Genomic DNA, 18,699 nt, shown 5'->3' on the forward strand with positions numbered 1-18,699 from the left:
GACCTTATCACTCTCTTCAACTTCCTGAAGGGTGGCTGTGGTGAGCTGGGGGTCGGCCTCTTTCTCCGGGCAACAACGGATAGAACAAGAGGACACAGTCTCAAGCTGCGCCAAGGGAGATACAGGCTAGAATTAAGGAGGAAGTATTTTACAGAAAGAGTGGTCAAATACTGGAATCATCTACCAAGGGAGGTGGTAGAGTCACCATCCCTCGAAGAGGTTAAAAAAAGACTGGATGTGGCACTTGGTGCCATGATCTAGTTGAGGTGTTAGAACATGGGTTGGACTTGATGATCTTAAAGGTCTCTTCCAACCTAGAATTTCTGTGATTCTGTGATTCTGATACATGAATACAGTTAACACGTACAATTCCAGTTCAATTCTCGTTTAGAAACACAAGTCCAATGTCATGAGGCACAAAAGAGGCCGTGGCCTAATCACAAACTGCTGTTTCTGCTATTACAGTGCCACTATCATCTATTTGTCACTGCCAAAGGTTAATCCCTCCAATGGAACACAATGTGACTGTTCCACATCCACCTCAATGCAAAACAATCAGCAAGCTTAACTTAAGCAGTTTGCAGAGGCAGCTTAAGCTGGCATAGCTGGTTTTGCAATGAGGTACATGGAGAGTGCTCAGATAGGGCTGTGTCACTGACCTTCCTGAACAAGTGAAGCAAGACCATGCTGCTGACAGCTGGGAGAGCTTTAAAGCACCACAGGGACTTTTGCAAGCAAGAATGCAAAAGTGTCCCAGAGAACTTACAATCTGGATAAAAGCTACAAATTATCAAAGGAGAACATGAAGTAGTTTCTGCAATAGCAGCTAGCAATGACATTAATGCTTCCCAACTTTCAAGTCCTATGTCTGTAGTAAGAAACAAGTTTTTGTAAACATCTTTAATGATAGAAGGATGCCAGAGCTCTATTCAATTCAGCTGTTTGTCCAACGACTTTGAAGAAAAGCAAATTAATGGAATTTTAGCAGATGTTTACAACACATGACAGTCATCTCCTTTATTAAGGTATGTCTTAAAAAATACATTATTTAAAAATTATCAGCAAGTCATTTGGAAGACTGGCAAGAATGAGCAGAAGAAAGGTTTTGCCTGTGCGAAGTCTCAAATTATGTGTATTACCAACACAATTACGTTTGTGCCCATGTATGCTAATAAGCACAGAAATCTTTAAAATTACAGTCAAGAGATGAGATGAAAAGAATTCCTTCTGCCTAGGTGTTTGGCAATAACTAAACAAGTGCAGCAGTGTGCAATGTAATTGCTTTCTGGCAATGGATTGAGGCATCATAAAAAACCAAAACAGAACAAAAAACCCAACAAACAACACATCAGTGACAGAGGACAGCAGAAATAGGTTTTAACAGAGTCTCAGAATTGTTGGTGGTATTAAAGCCATCAATAAGATCTTCCCCTTCTACTCACCTGCAAGGCTTCTGAGTGCGTTTCAATTTCATCTTCTTCCTCTTTGTTTACACCTGAAACAGCAAATGCCTCAAACTGGCTGAAGTCTGCAAAATTTGGCTGCTCTGGTATTTGTTGAGGTGAGGTACTGCTATGAGCTATTAGGCCATCAGCATCCACTGAGCGATGCACATGAGGACCTGTGCCCTGCAATAAAATAACAGAAATATTTAGGAATAGAATGTTAAGGATTATTTGCCTTTTTAGTGGACAAAAATTTACGTACTATCAGTAGGACAAGATGCATCTCAGGCAAGACATGCATGAAGAAATACTTAAGAGAAAGGAAGTTCAGATATGCTACTATCCAGGAAATAAGACCAAAGAGGGATGTAATGTACCACATGCTAGACTCATTCAACAATAGATATTTCTGCTGTCTGGGGGCTTGATAGAGACTTTTAGTTTAGTTTCATAGGGAAACATGCTTATGTAATCACTGTATGGAATACTTCTGTCCTTGTACACTCCCTTCAGCCCTTCAGATAATTTTTGAATCCTTGTAGACGATTTCTGTATCACTGACTGACTTCTACTGCTAGTAACTTAGATTCTAACAAGCAGCTGCTGGTGAGAAACAATTGAAAAGCAATTTTATCTGTCCCATGTCAGATCTGCACAGCAGTTGAAGGATTCAGCTAGATAAGACAAAGAAAAAACTTTTTCAAGATGTGCTTTCCACCAAATCAGCTAACTGATATCATTCAGACTGTAATTGCAAAGATCACCAAGTCTGTGACAAGTGAAGAAGTGGAATCACTCCTTTTGGGGGCAGACATATTACATAAAGCTCTGCCTGCCATGTGCCAGACAAATGGAAGGAAAATCTTTATTTTGCAAAACTTTGGAAAATGGCTCTCGCCGTCTTCGTTATGGCCTACACACTATACAGGAATAGACAATGAAATGTGAAAGGATAACTTTTCTCTCTTTCCCACAATTCAGAGCTCTAGAGCCACTCATTCCTCCTCAATATCTACCTTAATCCCCACCCATGATTCCACGAGAAGCATTTTTTTATTTAGGAAGTACTACCATTTGGGTGTATTCTAGGTTTTGCCACCATTCACATCCTGGTGCTTTCAAAAATATATCAAGCATTTAAGAGATATATTAAAACTCAAGTTACATAAAAATAATGCACCGAGTTAGAATATGATTTTTCAGAAGTGACATCACCTGTGAAGGCTGTGGTCTTGGAGGCACTGCAGGCGGATAGGCAACAACTCCAGCCTGTTGCTGTCCTGTAAAAGATGCACCACATTTGGCCAAGATTGTTACTTTGTACATTACAGTGCTATCAAATTTTCTTATTGTCAACATGAAGAAACATTGCATTGTGCCTCATATTTGCCACTTGTCATATTTGGGCTCATAATTGTAATGTCACCTCCTTTCAAATTGCCAGACAGACAAAACCAGGATTAATCAGAACATGGATCTTGTACAGACATGGTCATATTCTTCTGGCTTTAGGATCTTAGGGTTTGGGATTTTTTTTACCCTCATTACAAGTTCTTAGTATTTTCTCATACTTTGTGATCCTGAATTTAAAAGTACTGATAAGTCAGAAGTCCAATAAAAGTCCTTAAGCAGAGCAGCAGAAGTGACTTTAATAATTTCCTCTGAAGTCAAATACTAAATACCCATCTTAAATACAGGAGATTCCAAAAAGACTCCCCTTGAAAATTTACTGGCAGATGCAATTGATTGGATCTGGGTATACAACCAGCATATTCTTTCCTGACTCTGTTTCCCACATTCATCCAAAAAACTACAATGCCAGAATTCAGAATTTACTTTTAAATTAGCTACTTAAGTAAAGTACAACATACATAAATTTTAACACAAACAATACAGTAAGGATGACAACATATGCAACTTCTTTTATTCAGAAATGGTGCTTTAAAAACCAATATTCTAAATCATTCCTCAGAGAAAAAAGCATTGACTGCTTCAGGAACACATGTGCTGAAAAATAATACACATGGAGAACAGAGCATATCTACCTGGGGTGACTGAAAAGGATCTGTTCATATCTAAAGATGATGACCGAGAATGAGAAGCATGAGGCCTTGGAGGGGGTGGTGGTGGTGCAGTGTTATCTGGAGATGTTCCTGAATGTGATCTGCAAAACACATAAGTTTCTGTAGTGATTTTAGGTGGCTACAACAGAACTAAAAATCAAAAGTTCTTCAAAGCATACAATTAAAAAACCAAGTTTGACAGAGGTAAAACTCCCTGATTGCCATTGATTTTCAAGATTGCCATATTAAACTTCCAGTATTCTTTGATTTTAAAACTGTTTTTATACTTCAATTTACTTAAATATCCTTTATTCAAATTACTCTTATATTATCACATGTAATTTATCTTTGGGAAACCAACAGCTTGATGCATACCCCAAACAATGGCAGCTCAGGAACAGAGAATGATAAATATGGTAATTCCATCCAGATGATAGTCACTATAATTTTTAAGATGTAGTCAACATCCTGTTTAGGTTAAATGATGTAAGCTCAATTTGATTAAAGAAGAATATTGGGTTTCTGTTGGACCTGCCTCCAGGTATATTGAGCCCAAGAAGTATCTCAGTGTACGAGACAGCAATTTAATTCTCTGCCTGAAATTTTCCAAATCTATACACTTGGCAGAATCTTCAGAAATTTTGACTCATTCTTAGGTAGCATCACCATCTAGTGGATATCTGCTGCAAATTCATGGAGAACACATGCAGGAAGGACAGAAGAATAAATTACTGTAATAAGTGCCATTTAAGTGGGATTTATTGTATACAGAATTTTTGTACAACTTCCTTTTAAAAGCAGTTTGCAGACGCTTCCTAACTAGCCTAATTTGAACAAGACAGATTTATTGAATCACTGACCTGAATATAGCTGCTTTTTTATTCAATTTGTGACAAAATCTTTTCTATGACTGGCCTCTGCAACGTTCTTCTATAACTACTGTAAAATGTAAACTTAGGGAGGTAAAGGCTACCCAAGTTTCACACAAAACCTGGAATTTCTGAATGTTTAAGTCCAGACACAAAACTGAGTTATCACAATAGAAAAGTTGATTTTCTTAATATATTCTCTATGGCAATGCTTTTGTAATACTGTGTAACTCTCCAGCTGATGAAAATAAAATCTAATTATACTGACTCCTTGGGTCATCCCTCTAGCTAGTACAGTAAAAAAAAAAAAAACAAAACACAAATGGAATTAAAAATGGGAGAAAGTGGTTTAAGGAGAATTCCAAGGTATCATTATCTGACACAGCCTTGTCAATTTTTGCTATGTGAAAATACCAAAATGTAGTCTTGACTAGTGGTAGGATTAAGTACAATGTCATCTCTATACAAAATTGCAATGGGTAGAAGAGGTGCCAGTGGAAGAAAGTAAAAGAGTAAGTGGGACAACAAATTTCTTGTGTGCATACTGCCACAACTACCAGGTCACGACAGAAGCTCCCCGTGCCATAATGTGGGAACTCATTAGAAAGCTTCCCTCATCTACACAAGTTCAGCAAGAGAACCTAATCCAAAGTCAAAGAGTAAAAGAACACGTTGAAACCATCATGTTCATAGTGCAAAAAACATACATAAAAGCATGACAGAGTCACATTTTCCATTAGGTAACAATGCAGGAAAGAATCTTTCAAGTTGCTGTACTGACAGGCAAATGGAAATCTTTCTTTGCCATTGAAGTCACCTTAATTATTTTTGTTTTGAAACTTACCTCTGAAACTGATTGTAAGACAGTTAATGGTGTAGCTGGTTTTAATCCTATTCAGGCAGATTTAATGGGAACAACTAGCACCAGCTAGTACAGCACATTCTGTCATGTGAAATGATGCAGTTGTTGGTTTTGTGCTTGCATGGCTTTCTCCAAACCCTTAGTTTACATTGGGCATTTGACTTTGGCCCTTTTTAAGTTTATTAGAAGAGATGGAGTTACAGCCATAGTATTCCTAAAGTGTACTTAATTCTCTTTTAGGCTATAGTGTCATAAGGTTCTTCTCCAATAATGCCTAAATGGATATTTTTAAAAATACAAAAAATTGGTTTCAAGTAACAGCATGCTCTCACATGCTTACATTGCTTTGTATTTAAGGGGAAAGTATTAAGATTCTGATTGAATGTGGAGATTCACATGGAGCACTTGACTGGCCAACCTCAAACAAATTTTTAGACAACTTTCCTTTTTTAATTTTCACTTTCCACACTAATGAAAGCAACATATATTGCTAATACATTAGAAAACAGACTGTTTACAGATTCCTTAGTGTTAAAGTTAGGAATCTGTTTTGCCACCATTTTATAACCTAGTTGTCAAGTAACCAGGAGCTGAGAACAGGCTTCTTTAAACACCTTTTACTTATTTTTTTTCAGGTGCTACTCTACTGACCGTTGCCGTGTTACAGCATTTCCCATTTGCTCCGGGTCTGAAGTGTAAGAGTCCGAACTGCTGTAACCATCTGCTGGGAAAAGAAAATACAATTTCATATTTGCTTTGCATCATTAGCATACCCTAAGAGACAGAAGTAACCAGTAATTTCAAATATCCAATTTCTTTTGTTACAAAAAAGGTGTATGTCTTTGTATTGCTTCCCTGTAAGGTATCATCTGGTCAGGATTCAAAATCCTCAAACCTGAATGATTGAAGGACACAATACAAACCAACTCCATTCACCCAACACAGTAGCTGGTTACTAGTACCATGTACTGAAAATAAACAATGACAGTAATGTTGTATTTAAAATACAAAACCTAAGTTTTACGAACAGTCATTTTTAAACACTTGACATTCCATCACTTCAACAATCTAGTGAAGAAGAGTAAGGGACATCCAAGGAAAAAAAAGCAAGGGGTAGAACATGCCTGATTTTAGAAGTGCTGAAGGACTTAGAAACCTTAGGAATCGGAAAAAGGAAAGGCTATGTACAGAACACAGATTAATGCAGTTGCTTTGCTACTAATGTAACTTCTGTACCTCCAAGTCTGGTGGTCAACCTTATTTTGGACTAAACCTTTTCTAAAACTTCCAGCTTTTGATTAAGGAAATCTACAGAAATGAAAGATGCTATTAAAGCATCACAGATTCTCAAGGACACCCTTACCCTTAGAAGCTCTGCAAAGCATGAGGCTTTTTTCCCCAGAAATGAGGAGCCTCACAAAAATCACAAGATTTATATGGAATGAATGTAGATAGAAAAATTGACCTCAGGATAATTTATCACAAGAGACTATTCTAGAGCACAAAGTAAACCAAAGTTCAAGGTGGAAGTCACTGGAGCAAAGGGACTCAATTTGTTGCCAGTGAAGAAGAAAATTCTACTCAAAAACATCAAGATTTTTCTGAATTACCCGCTCTCAAAGGATTATTTTAACCTCCTAGGACACTGAAGTTTTCAAAAGTGGTAAGACACATCAACCAGGCCTCAGAAATGAGAATCCTGCAGAGATGACTTTCCTGATCAGCAAGGCACATTCTTACCTGTTACATTTTTTTATACTTCTTCTCCTTAACATTGCAGGTACTACACAATGCTTATATCTTACACTGCAATGTGGTTGTTTTATTTCACCATGTTCTTCCTCTCAGGGAAAAACACTCTATTAAAGATTAAAAGATTAGGCTGCACTCAGATAAGGAAAAGGGAGCACCGAAAGGCTCTTGAACTTGGATCCTGCACACAGCACTAGTTCCACATTAAAAGATGATGTTTGCTTGTTCTTTTGCATTAGCAAACTTCTTAGTAAAAACAGAACTGTGCTTGAAAAGTAAAATTCAGACATGGTCAGGACACTGGTCAGAACGAAGAGTGCCACTAAAACAGAGCTCACAAGAAAAGCAAAACATATTGCAAGATGGTATTTTCTGAATTCCTCCTGTATTACAAACCAATCAAAGTACTTGTGGTCTTACTAATGCAAAGGATTTAAAATAATGACTTCTTGAAACTTTATTTTTACTGAAGAAAAGTAAGTTCCTGACTTGAAGAAAACAAACAAAAAAAAAATGGATCTTGGAAAGACTCTAGAAATTCATTCAGGCAACAAATAATCTTGGACCTCTCCAATATTAGATAAGTGGACTAATCAAATCAATATAATGCAACATGCTTTGGGCACAGAAGATACTACAAATTGAAAAGGCTATTAGAATGAAATAAACAGTTGAAAAGCTGCATTTAAAATGGAACATAGAAGTCTGTAGGATTTGCTTAGTAGCTTAACCAGATGAGAATTGCCTGGAAATTGTGGTCAACACATTTTCACTCTTTAGAAAACATGTTACATGGTTCTGAGGAAGACCAATCAAATGCTACTTAGGGAATTCCACTTTATCTACATTGAATTTTTCATTCTAGGATTAAAAGAGAAAACAGCAAGATGGAAAAGAGCTGACAAAAATGAATTTTCTTGAGCACACAAGGTAGGAAAACAACTCTAGTGACATCAGTAGAACTTTCTTAATTACTACTTCTAACACATACTTTATATCAGAAATGTTTCTGTTCTTAGGATAAGTTTATCTCATTTTAGAGCTGCTACTATCCAGCCAGCTTTCATTCACTGAGGAACATATCAGATCTACACTTTGTGTAATGTAAGAAATGAGACCAGAAAGCACTTTGATACTTACTAACTGTATTTCCAGATGAAAATTTTACAGATGAACTAATTTTATTTTCTTCTGGGAGATCTGATGGTTTCACAAGTAGTGGACTAGTAGGGTTAGCATGATCTAGAGGGAAAAAAAATAGATAAATGAACTTATTCTAACTAGCCTTTATTTCTGGTGCCAAAGCTTTACAGTGGTTTTCTGCCCTTATCTAAAATGCTGCACTCAAGACTAAAACTGGTGTATTTTAAATCAGAAATAACACTATTACGAAGTAAAACACGATTTCTCAGCTTTAAGAGCTGTGAATTTTCAGCTGTTTACAAGGCCAAATAAATGTTAAAAGAAGTGTGCTGTCAATACTATTAATTCTCCTATGCAGAAGACTCTGCATGAGTTCCATGACTTTAGGAAATACTGGTACACAACTGAAAACTAAGACCCCCCCCCCCCCCCAATTCCTTTAAGAAAATTTATCAAATCACCTTGCTTATTATTGACCAGAGTAAAAAACAGCCTGCCAATATTCCCAAATGCTTGCAAGTTTCAAAATAATAAATGCAGTATTTCTGACCACAGAAGAACAAGCTTTATGAATGCAGGTTATGATCTCCATCTCCAGTTTCCTTCAGTATCTAACAAGGAAACCCAGACATTCACCTGCAGGTCCAAATCCAATCTTTATAATGATGCTGAACTACTCTCCAAGAAACTGCTAGATTCTGCTAGAGAAGGTAAAATCCTCACTATAGCAAATGGCCAATTCAAGCGCTGCACTTATCTGAACAGCAATTCTTAACTCAGTAATGATGCTCATTACAACTTCAGATTTATTCATCCTTGGTGAAGGAGAAAAGTAAGTACATTCAAGGCAGTAAGACAAACTCTAACTGTATGAAACTTCCCAAATTAGCAAGAGAAAATGTCCTACCACTTCCAGTTCTTTTAAGCTCCATTTCCTGCATGTGGATTTTGCTTGGAGTCATTCTTATAGGAACTGGGTGCACAATTGCAGTGTCCTGTGGAAGAGATCACAGTTACGGTAACCTAGTTTAAATCACTCTTAAAAGGATCTCTTACAGTATGTGCAATGTTAATTCTAAACAAAATTTCATAGATTTAATTTATTTGCACAGTTCCAGGGAATTGAATATACCCAGAAAACCAAAGCTTTCTAAGCTTTAGTCTCTATAATGTTAACTTAGCTACTTAAAATAGCACTAGGGTATGTTTCTATAGATAACTGCAAGTAGGACCTGAATTTTACCAGCTTTCTACCATTTCTAGTGTATCAGACATCTGGTACTTGGAGCACTTCTTAAAAAAAAAAAACCACCCAAAACAATTTAAACCCTGACTCCTCAGCTTTACTTATAATGGCCTCAGAAAATAATGGCCTTTCTAAATAGCATGAATAATGCTCAATGAAATAGGTACTTTGTAGTAATTTCAGACATTTTCTGGAGTCTTTAAAATAGCAAAAATCTTCTAAACATCAGTATAATAAGCTCTATGGAATATACCTCTAGACAGGCAATGGCCCTACACTTAGGCATTAGTCATTCAGACAAGGGGCTCTGTTTAAAGTACTTTACAGACAATCCTTTCAATTTAGTTTGAACACTGACTGCAGACAGCTTAAAAAAATAATCTCAAAACTCAGAAGCAGCCTAAAAATAGTGCCAGGGCTGTCTGAAATTTTTTACTGTCATCCATATTCAGAATACGTGAATGGGTGGGCCAATGACAGTACAAGAACACCCCCAGATTATATTAAATTTATCCTAGAAATAACAAGAAGTTTTAAAACTACCTTTGTATCAGAAATTTAATCTGTTCTGACTAGTCAAGTAGATAAATTGTACTAGGTGTAATACATCTACATTGGTATTTTCTGAAACTATTTCAATTACATTCACTACCCTTGTTGCAAGCAAAACCACTTCCTAGTCACAGCTCAAACTTTTTTGTTGCAGGAAGCTTTTAGGAACAGTTACCACCTTAAAATATACTGCTTTTTCTTCCCTCTGTAACGAGATTACCATGCAATGATCACTTTTACTGTGGCTGCTTCAGACTTGTGCTATAATCTAATGTGCAGCTGTACAGAAGTCATGCCTCAAATAGTTAAATGGATTTTATATAATGCATTAATTTACATCATTAAATTCATTTTACATAAAACAACATGTTACCCACTTTGACTTACAAAAGGCATACTGTGCTCCCATACTAAGGGATAGATGCACTGTTCTTCCACCTATGTTTTACCTCCAAAGCAGCTACTTTTCCAACTAAAAAAGACCTGGTTTGTGAATTTACTCTCTAGATAGTTATTAACAACTGCTCAAGAAAGCTGGTTTTCTCTCCTCTGGGGAACCAGTTGTTTCATAAATCATTCCTATGCATCACTACTGAAATTGCTAAAAACAAAATGTCTGCCTTCAGCTAACTGAACATTTGTCATCATTTGTTCTTATTTTAATATTGAAAACAAAGACTCTAACCCCAAAGTGTGTTACCCTAGCAAGTATCAAAGATGCTCACCATTCTTTTCTAAACTATAAAAACTATAAGCATTTCAAGGAAAGAACTCAAGAATGTTATCAGCCATAAAAAAATTTTGCATTCCCAGTGAATTTCTCTATATACATACAGAAAAACATGTACTCTATAAAAGAGTTTTTCATATACCATCACTGCTCTAATTTTTAGATCAGTACATGAAAAAATTCAAACCTCAGGTTTCTGTCATCTGCTAATTATGTGTGAAAATAAATTATTGTCTTATTGCAGAAACAAGACAGTGACAGTCAAGCAACTATACACAGCAAGTAACAACTAGGAACTAATTTACATCATGTTTACCTCACTAAAACATAAAAATACAGTGTATTTAAAACAAAAACCATCTCAGACGAAAGAGGGCTGGTTTTTGCTTTCAGTAGGACATTTTCACTTGTTTTGAATGTTTATTAAAGGTTAATTCTGAGCATGGGGAACAGTGCACTTTGAATTCTAGCTTTCAGCATCTGGAATGCTATTTCTACATGAGTATCAGTGTTAACTTTGAGACTGCAGTGCTGATGCATTGAAAATCTATGCATATTTATGTATTCTATCTTTTCAGAAGTGACAGGTTTAACACTAAAAGCAGTTAAATGTGTATTATGTGCACCTATTACAGCACTACACAATCAAATGGACACCAACACTGTAATTAAATTAAAATGGACACTTGGTGCTAATTAAGTCTGTAAAAAAAGCAGGATGAAAGCAGCAGCTAAATACTTCATTTCTAATGCATTTCAGAACTGCTTTAATGTCACATGGTGTAAAGCTTAAAACCAGCAGAACTTGAAACACTGTAGTGTATTTCTGGCTCCCAAACTTGGCAAGATATTTAACTACATAATCCTTCAGAGCACTCCTCACTGAGTAAAGCCTTAGAACACCACAGGTTTAGCTGGAGAGATACTAAAAGCCTTATTAATAAGTAGCTTGGTAAAAACATTTGGAATACGAAATACCACACCCATCAAAGCTCAGTAGCTTTTTTTTCACTGAAGTTGGCCCTGTTTTTGTGCAAATCAGGCTCTGCAACTCAAAAAAACCCCAAAACAACACTGAAGACAAATTCTACAGCAGAACTTGTTTATCATAGGGAGTGGCCCTTGCACCAACTTGCACATATTTTCAAAAAAACATTGTGTTTAAATTCTTTGTGTATGACAGATTATGACAGAAGTGTGGTATTAGGTCAAAATCAACAGGAAAAAGCAATCAGAGATTAAACATGAGCAGTACTAGAAAACTGATATTTTGAAAATAAGCAACCAAGTTATTTGCCACCATTCCCCAAAAAGCAGTCCATGGAATCATGCATAACAGATAAATACAATGAATGGAAATTCAGGGTTAATAAAATTAATTTCAAACAAGCAAGCTAAGTGATTGACTTACAGGATCAGCTGGTGCAATGTTAGAATCAAATTGGGTCAGAGTTTGTGAGCTTGAAGAGCGTTCGCTAAATGTCTCCCACTGCTGAACAGACAGAGGAGAGAAGTCAGCATGATGAGGAAGATGAGAGTAAAAGATCACTGAGGAGATTTAGCATAGTAGTTCAGAGGTTGCACTGGAAAGAACCATATTTGCACAGGAGAGTACTTCACTTGGGAAGTACCCTGATATATATATTAAGTATTTCTATTTCTGAGATTGTTGTGGAACCAAGTTTGTTATCTGTCAATATAAATATTTATATTCACCTTTTATAATGAAGATACAGGTGCACAGGCAACCCAGAAGTACCTTCAGAGTTCACACTTGCCAATGAACATCACACAAGGTAAAAGAACTGCTTAAGCCGTTCATGTAATTTAGAGATAAAAACCAGAGACATGTTGTGTGCATCTGTAGTCATAAAATCCACAGAAAGGTTCCTCAGCTTTGTAGCTGCCAAGTTTCAAATCTATTTAGTAAATGCTGATTTTCTTATGAAGTCCCAGACAAATGAACACTGAGCAGAGTACTCCAAACACATCACTTTAGCTTGCCAGTGCAACCCCCGAGAAGTGATTCTACGCCATAAAAGAGCATTTCCACAAGCCTAAATCACTGACAAGGCAAAGAATTAAATCCAAATATACTGTTGATTGCTAAAAGCAAATAAGTCAATCTCTGAACAATTTTATAAGATATGGGCATGCTGTATCAATACATGGCTGTCAAGAATCCTCATGCAAACTGAATCAAGTTATAGCCACAACTGGATCAACAAAGCATCGAAGTACATAAAATTATTCTGTGATCTAGAAACCAGATTAAAAAAAATCACAAGAATGCTAAGCCTGTTATATTTTGGTAAAATAACAAGTAAATATTAAGCAAGTTTCAAACACTACAAATACAAGTTCCAAAAATTAAAACCAAAAAATTTTTAGTGCTCAGAAAATTCAATAAAATTACGTTTGTTATAGTTGTGGAAAAAAACTTGGGTGTTGGGCTCTATGACCCTTGTGGTTTCTTTCCAACTCAGAATATTCTCTGTGTCATATTCTTGTCCCATCTCTATAGGTAAATCAATCTAAATGATCCCAGAAGACACAGGACAAACTATATGGTGTTAGCCAACCTAATCTTGTGTTCTCCTCTACACTAAACTATATTCAGTGAACAGCCTGTATGTGAACCAAGTCTAAAACAGTTATTTCAGAAATAACTTCTTAAGGAAATTCCTAAATAACTGTTTACTATCACATGAAATCAAATTCAGGAAAATATTAACTAAATTTGTAATTGCTCTCGTGTGATAAAACTTCTTGTAGAGAAAGAGCTTTATCTCCTCATTTCAAATTTTAAATGAGGGCAAACATTATGGATTTCTATTCATATGGGGGTGGGTATCTTTTCTGGTTGTTTTTTGTTGTGGTTTTCTGTTGCTTTGAGGGTTTTGTTTGTTTGTATTTGTTTTTAACACAAAACTACCCTCTTCACGGACAGAACCTACCAAAACCTTTTTAGTAAGGATTCCCAGCTGCTCTGTCCCTGTTTAACATTCCCTGCATTAAACAGTTCATCTCTGTTCACTCCACCCCTTCATGAAGAGGCAGCACTGCAAGTAGTTTGGAGCTTCACAAACCTGTGAGTGAGCCAGTTTTTACTAAGTCAGAAATTTAAGTGCCAAGTTCTGCCAGCCTTTCTCCTGATTTGGCCTCTTGCATTTGCACAGCTGCTCATTTTCAGGAAACATATTAATATTTATCTTAGGTCTACCACTACCCTTTTAAACTTAATTTGGCCAGTGGCTTCCCAGTTACTAGTAAGACTGGCAAACAGACCACTTCATTACAGAAACATTAATTGTTCCAAAAATTCCATTGGGCACACACCACTTCTGTTACAGTTAAGATAAATGGTAAAATATTATTTGTTACAGATGGATGCTTAATCTCTCTTACCACCATGCTCTGAAAGCAAACTATAGGTACCTTTATTACTTGTCCTTGGGCTCACTAGCTAGGCACAGACAGATAAACACCAACACCTGCTCTAGGAAATCTGCTGTTGTGCTCCATCCTGAAATACTACCAGAAGCCAGCTACTGCTAATTCCACAGTTAACAGAAAGCTAAATGTACTGAGAATCTACTGGACTGCATCGCAAACTTCGCAAAATTTAAAAGCATTGACAGGGTAAAAATCATGCTAGCTAAAGCTGAAGTATTTGTCCTGTCCAACTGCAAAAATGTTTTAAAATTACTTTCAAAAGGTTAATTACTAGAAACTAAAACTCACAGCAACCTGAACCATTATGAATAGAACACCAAGATATTTGAAACAAGGTGTAACAATTGTGAACTTAAAAGCAAATCTCCCTGTGTTAAAGCTAGTATGACAGCTGCATGACACTCAACAGTTTTCAACAAAAAATTTGTAGTAGGTTTTTCTATTATTTTTAGCTTCAAAAATTAAGTGCTCAGCCTTGAGACTTGGATGGAAAAGACATCTGAAGTGAGAAAGAAGTGATGAGTGAAAAGATGAGAATGTGAAGCATGTAGTATATCAAAAGTTAGGCAGATTTTCACGTTGTTCTTTATGCTGAAGTTTTAAATTGATGCCTTGGTCTATACCTGGGAGCCTCCAGTAACTGGGCCTGGCAACTGGATTCTATAAATCAACTATGAGCTAGAAAGAACAGAGTAACCAACAGCTTTGAGACTAACAGGATGAGACTGCCTGGAATGACAGATAATACAAAGATGCAGAGCTTTTACAAGCAATTCATTTGTTGATGACACTTATAAGAGGTTGAAAGAGGAAACAATTAGACTGGGGCCTGCAGCAATACCAGAAATTTTTTCGTGGAATTAAAACCTTGAGGACTTTGACCTGATTCATGCTGAAAAGAAATTGCCGAGAAGAAAGAAACATGCACAGCAACACATCTGAAAAATCAGAAATTCCTTTGGGTTAGAACAAAATACTAAACATTTAGTTCAACTCTTATTTTAGTATAGTTAGTATCCAGTAGTACAGCTACTGTGAGAACTTTTCCAAACCTCTTAAGCTATAATACACTTTCAAAAAGAAAGTGCCACCTTAAGTGAATGGATAGTCAGTTTCATAAGTCAAGATTCTGGCTGACTGTAAGTGACTTTGTTCCACTAGTGGAATTACCCTATTCAATGGGTTTGATTTGCATTAGACACTGAAGGATCTGTTCAATTATGAGGCAGATACAAAATTATTAGCTTATTAAATCTTCATTGAAAACACAAGGGAATGTGTCTGGGCAAATTTTAATAGAGATGCAGACATTTACAGCTTTTTAGCAACAAGTGAATGACTCTGCTGCACCTCCCTCTTAAAACATAGCTTCTATTTGACAGAGTCACTGTGTCAAATAGAACAACTAAGAATCACTAAATAATTTCCAACATTTTTTAATTTGATAAGGATGTGACTATGAGGCTAGCACTTGCCTTTACAAGGAACTGCATTTCCCTGCTGAGAAATGAAGGAAGTTTCCTCTGCTCCTAACTTTAATCCTAAAAATGTGCTTATTTTCTGCTTCATGCTGATTTTCCATTGGTTTGTCTAAATCTTTTAATATCAATTTTCTATTCACTTGAAGTCTAACAAAGAAAGAAAAAGAACCACAAAAAGCTCTTTTAATAGAAGGCTTAGCTACTGACAGAACTATCTTACATGTTAAAACAAGTTTTCAATCCTTATTGAGTCCCAGATTATCAAAAATAGTTTTCCAAAAATAATTTCATTCTTTTTTCCCCTCTCATAAAGAAAAGTAAGCCTACATCTTCTTTGTATATGGCTCTAGTCAGAAACTCATTTGGGGATCAGAAGTGGCTCTTAAAACATTGGTTTATTCTAAGTCAGAGGCAAAAATGTTAAAACAGAGCAACAAGAAAAATCTAGGAATCAATCCCTTACAGGCCTTCTAAGCAAATGACATTTGTGGGGAAAAAAATATAAAAAATACTGCTTGCTAACTTCTCTTTCAAATTTTGACAAAATATAGCTCTAACTGCAGAGGACTGCTTATATAGCAAATATATGTGCTTAAGTATGATGAAGCAGAAGTATGTAACAGTAAAACTTTAAGATTTAAATAAATTTAGCCAATGGCGGCTTCAGATTCTATTCTGAGTCTCAGCTTCTGAAACAGGGTCATGACTTCTCTGTGTTACTGATGATATTTCAGGCTAAAATCACCTCCAGAAATAAGTCTCAATGTCCAGATCTGTCAGAAACTTATTCTGTAGTTTAGCCAAAGTGTCTGCTAAAGCAAGTTCTTCAGAGGTAACAAAAATATGCCCTAAATGAAAAAAACTAGGAATTAATTCAACTTTTCCAAAACACGTTATGAGATAAATTTTGTGGTTAATGTAAAGCTTAATTACCCTTAATAACATTTTAAATAGTATCTCACAATGAGATAGAAAAACCAGAATGAAAACTTTTTTCTTTTGCATTTTAACACATAACCTTCTTGTGTCTATTGTCCTGCTAACTGTTTAATGATTTGTGATCAGCAATTCACTTATGACAAATCATGGACACATACACAATTTACTTACTGATGGGCAGCGAAATAACTCTTATGTAAAAGCACTGACCTCACTGCTCTGATTCAATTCTGGCCAGGTCTGGTTTAGGGATGGCATTGATGGAGACTTGCTTGGAGGTGCTTCTGCTGGAGAGCCAGAGTAACCTACCTCACCAGTCTGTTCCCCAACTTCTGAAACGACAGGAATCACTATGAACAAAAAACGTAAATTGAATTCAGTTTAATTTTAGAAGAGTTGCTCACATCTTATGGAAAGTGCAAAGTGCCCTTTATTTTAATCTTTTTCAAGCAAATACTTAGCAGCAGACAAAACCTACAAAAACCCAAGACCTCTCATTAAGTTAAGTACTGTTAAAAACTATTAATCAGGTACTACTCTTATTTTAAGGATGTTCCTGAAAATCAGACGTTGAAGATTACTCTGTACCATCCTATCCTCCCAGTACTTAGCCTTTAAGTGGCTTTTTGAGGTTTTCATTACATATAGAATTAAAGTTTTTCTTACAGCACGAGAAAATAACTTGCACTAGTGTTTATTACATCATATCCTGCACTGAGCATTTCATCTTACAGAATAAAATACTTCCTTGTATGAAAGGCCAGAGCAAAACCAGTATCTCAATACAAACACAAAAAAATATGACAACTGATTAAGAAAAGCATTCCCCCTTAGTTTAGTCTCCAAATAATATTAGCTTCAAGCCTCCTTGCTGAAACAGTGGTGTTTCCATTCACATTTTGCAAATTGAGTAAGTCCAGCAGCTGTCACATTGCAACTGTCCTTTGGCACCGTTCAGTTTTCTTTTGAAGTAAATCTGAACAGCAGGTCAAGCATTCTGTCTAACACAGTACAATCCTGCTTACAATATCTCCTATTCTAGATATCAAAATGCAAGCTAAAGCCAGGCATTAAGATGCTCAAAAAACCCTGAAAGTTCAGATTACAACTGTACAGCGTATAAGCAACAGTTGAAAAAGTGACTGATAAGTAGTGGGACATATTAGCATGATGTCAGCAGTCCACAGAACTAAAACTTCAAACAAGATAAAATACTAAACAAAACAAAAAAAAGGTTTAATTAAATTACCATTAAAAAGGACTGCTGCATGGGTATGTGCTTGAAGATGATTGCCACAAGAGCATGTTTTACCAATACTTCTTTGAAATTTATAAAATTTACTGGTTTCAGTTTCCTGAAGAGCTGAACTCTGCAGCCTTCTCTTCTGCTAAGACAGGTCAATATTCTGCCTGCTAATTTTCATTAAGAATAAACTAATAACAAATCCAATGTCAAGCTGAACTGAAAACACTTGAATAGTCAGTGGTTACCACCTGTACCTCTGAAAAGTAACAACCCATTATTGCCTCCAGAGAGCTGCCAGGGACAGCAAAATGCACAGCCAAAAAGCTGCAGACCAAAATGAAATTAATTGTGCTACCTTGAGGTCAGATTTAACCAAAGTGCTACTACCATGAAAAAAACCACACACAAAAACCAACTCTTCAGAGTTTCAAAGGTCATGTGAACTTTCTTTAAATAGCCAGACATGAGGCTGTTTCCATAATGTTTCCAAAATTATGCCCAGCACCTAGCATCCTGAATTGTTTTCCTCTAGGTAAAGCAATAAAAATAGGTTACATTGAGGTGTCAATGTCACCAAATAGTCAAGCTGACATGCTGTGGTCATTGTAAACAAAGTAATACATAAGTCCAAAATGCACCAGGGGCAATATTTTGGAAATACATATCACATGTTAATTAGTCTGAAGTGTAATAAGAATAAAAAAAATTCTATTAAGTTAAAAACATCAAAATTCTTGTTTTACTGATGGTATTCTACATAACTGAACTAACTTCCGGTGTTAAACACAAAGTCAAAAGATAAGGCTGAAAATTATTATGGATAGACTACATAGCTACTGTAATTCAAAGAGTTCTGTAAATACCTACATGAAACACGCCTATGACGTTCTATGGAAAATTTTAAGGGTTAAAGTA

The 18,699-nt window shown here is 36.0% G+C and overlaps 1 protein-coding gene across 17 annotated transcripts in view; it reads right to left on the bottom strand.

The window, feature by feature from the left end:
• REPS1 (RALBP1 associated Eps domain containing 1) overlaps window positions 1-18,699 on the bottom strand; it is a 63,953-nt gene that overhangs the window by 6,187 nt on the left and 39,067 nt on the right. For 5 of the 17 annotated variants that reach the window (XM_058802592.1, XM_058802600.1, XM_058802595.1 and 2 more), the window contains exons 9-16: window positions 16,749-16,888; window positions 12,074-12,154; window positions 9,042-9,129; window positions 8,132-8,233; window positions 5,891-5,963; window positions 3,491-3,609; window positions 2,661-2,725; window positions 1,443-1,628 (exon numbers count right to left, since the gene is read on the bottom strand). In XM_058802592.1, the coding sequence (XP_058658575.1) occupies window positions 1,443-1,628; window positions 2,661-2,725; window positions 3,491-3,609; window positions 5,891-5,963; window positions 8,132-8,233; window positions 9,042-9,129; window positions 12,074-12,154; window positions 16,749-16,888 (854 nt within the window). The remainder of the gene's footprint in view (window positions 1-1,442; window positions 1,629-2,660; window positions 2,726-3,490; window positions 3,610-5,890; window positions 5,964-8,131; window positions 8,234-9,041; window positions 9,130-12,073; window positions 12,155-16,748; window positions 16,889-18,699) is intronic. The other 12 variants (XM_058802599.1, XM_058802596.1, XM_058802591.1 and 9 more) reach the window with 11 other exon arrangements.

This window comes from Ammospiza caudacuta, chromosome 3 (assembly GCF_027887145.1).
Source record: "Ammospiza caudacuta isolate bAmmCau1 chromosome 3, bAmmCau1.pri, whole genome shotgun sequence".
In the NCBI taxonomy this organism is placed as follows: Eukaryota; Metazoa; Chordata; class Aves; order Passeriformes; family Passerellidae; genus Ammospiza; species Ammospiza caudacuta.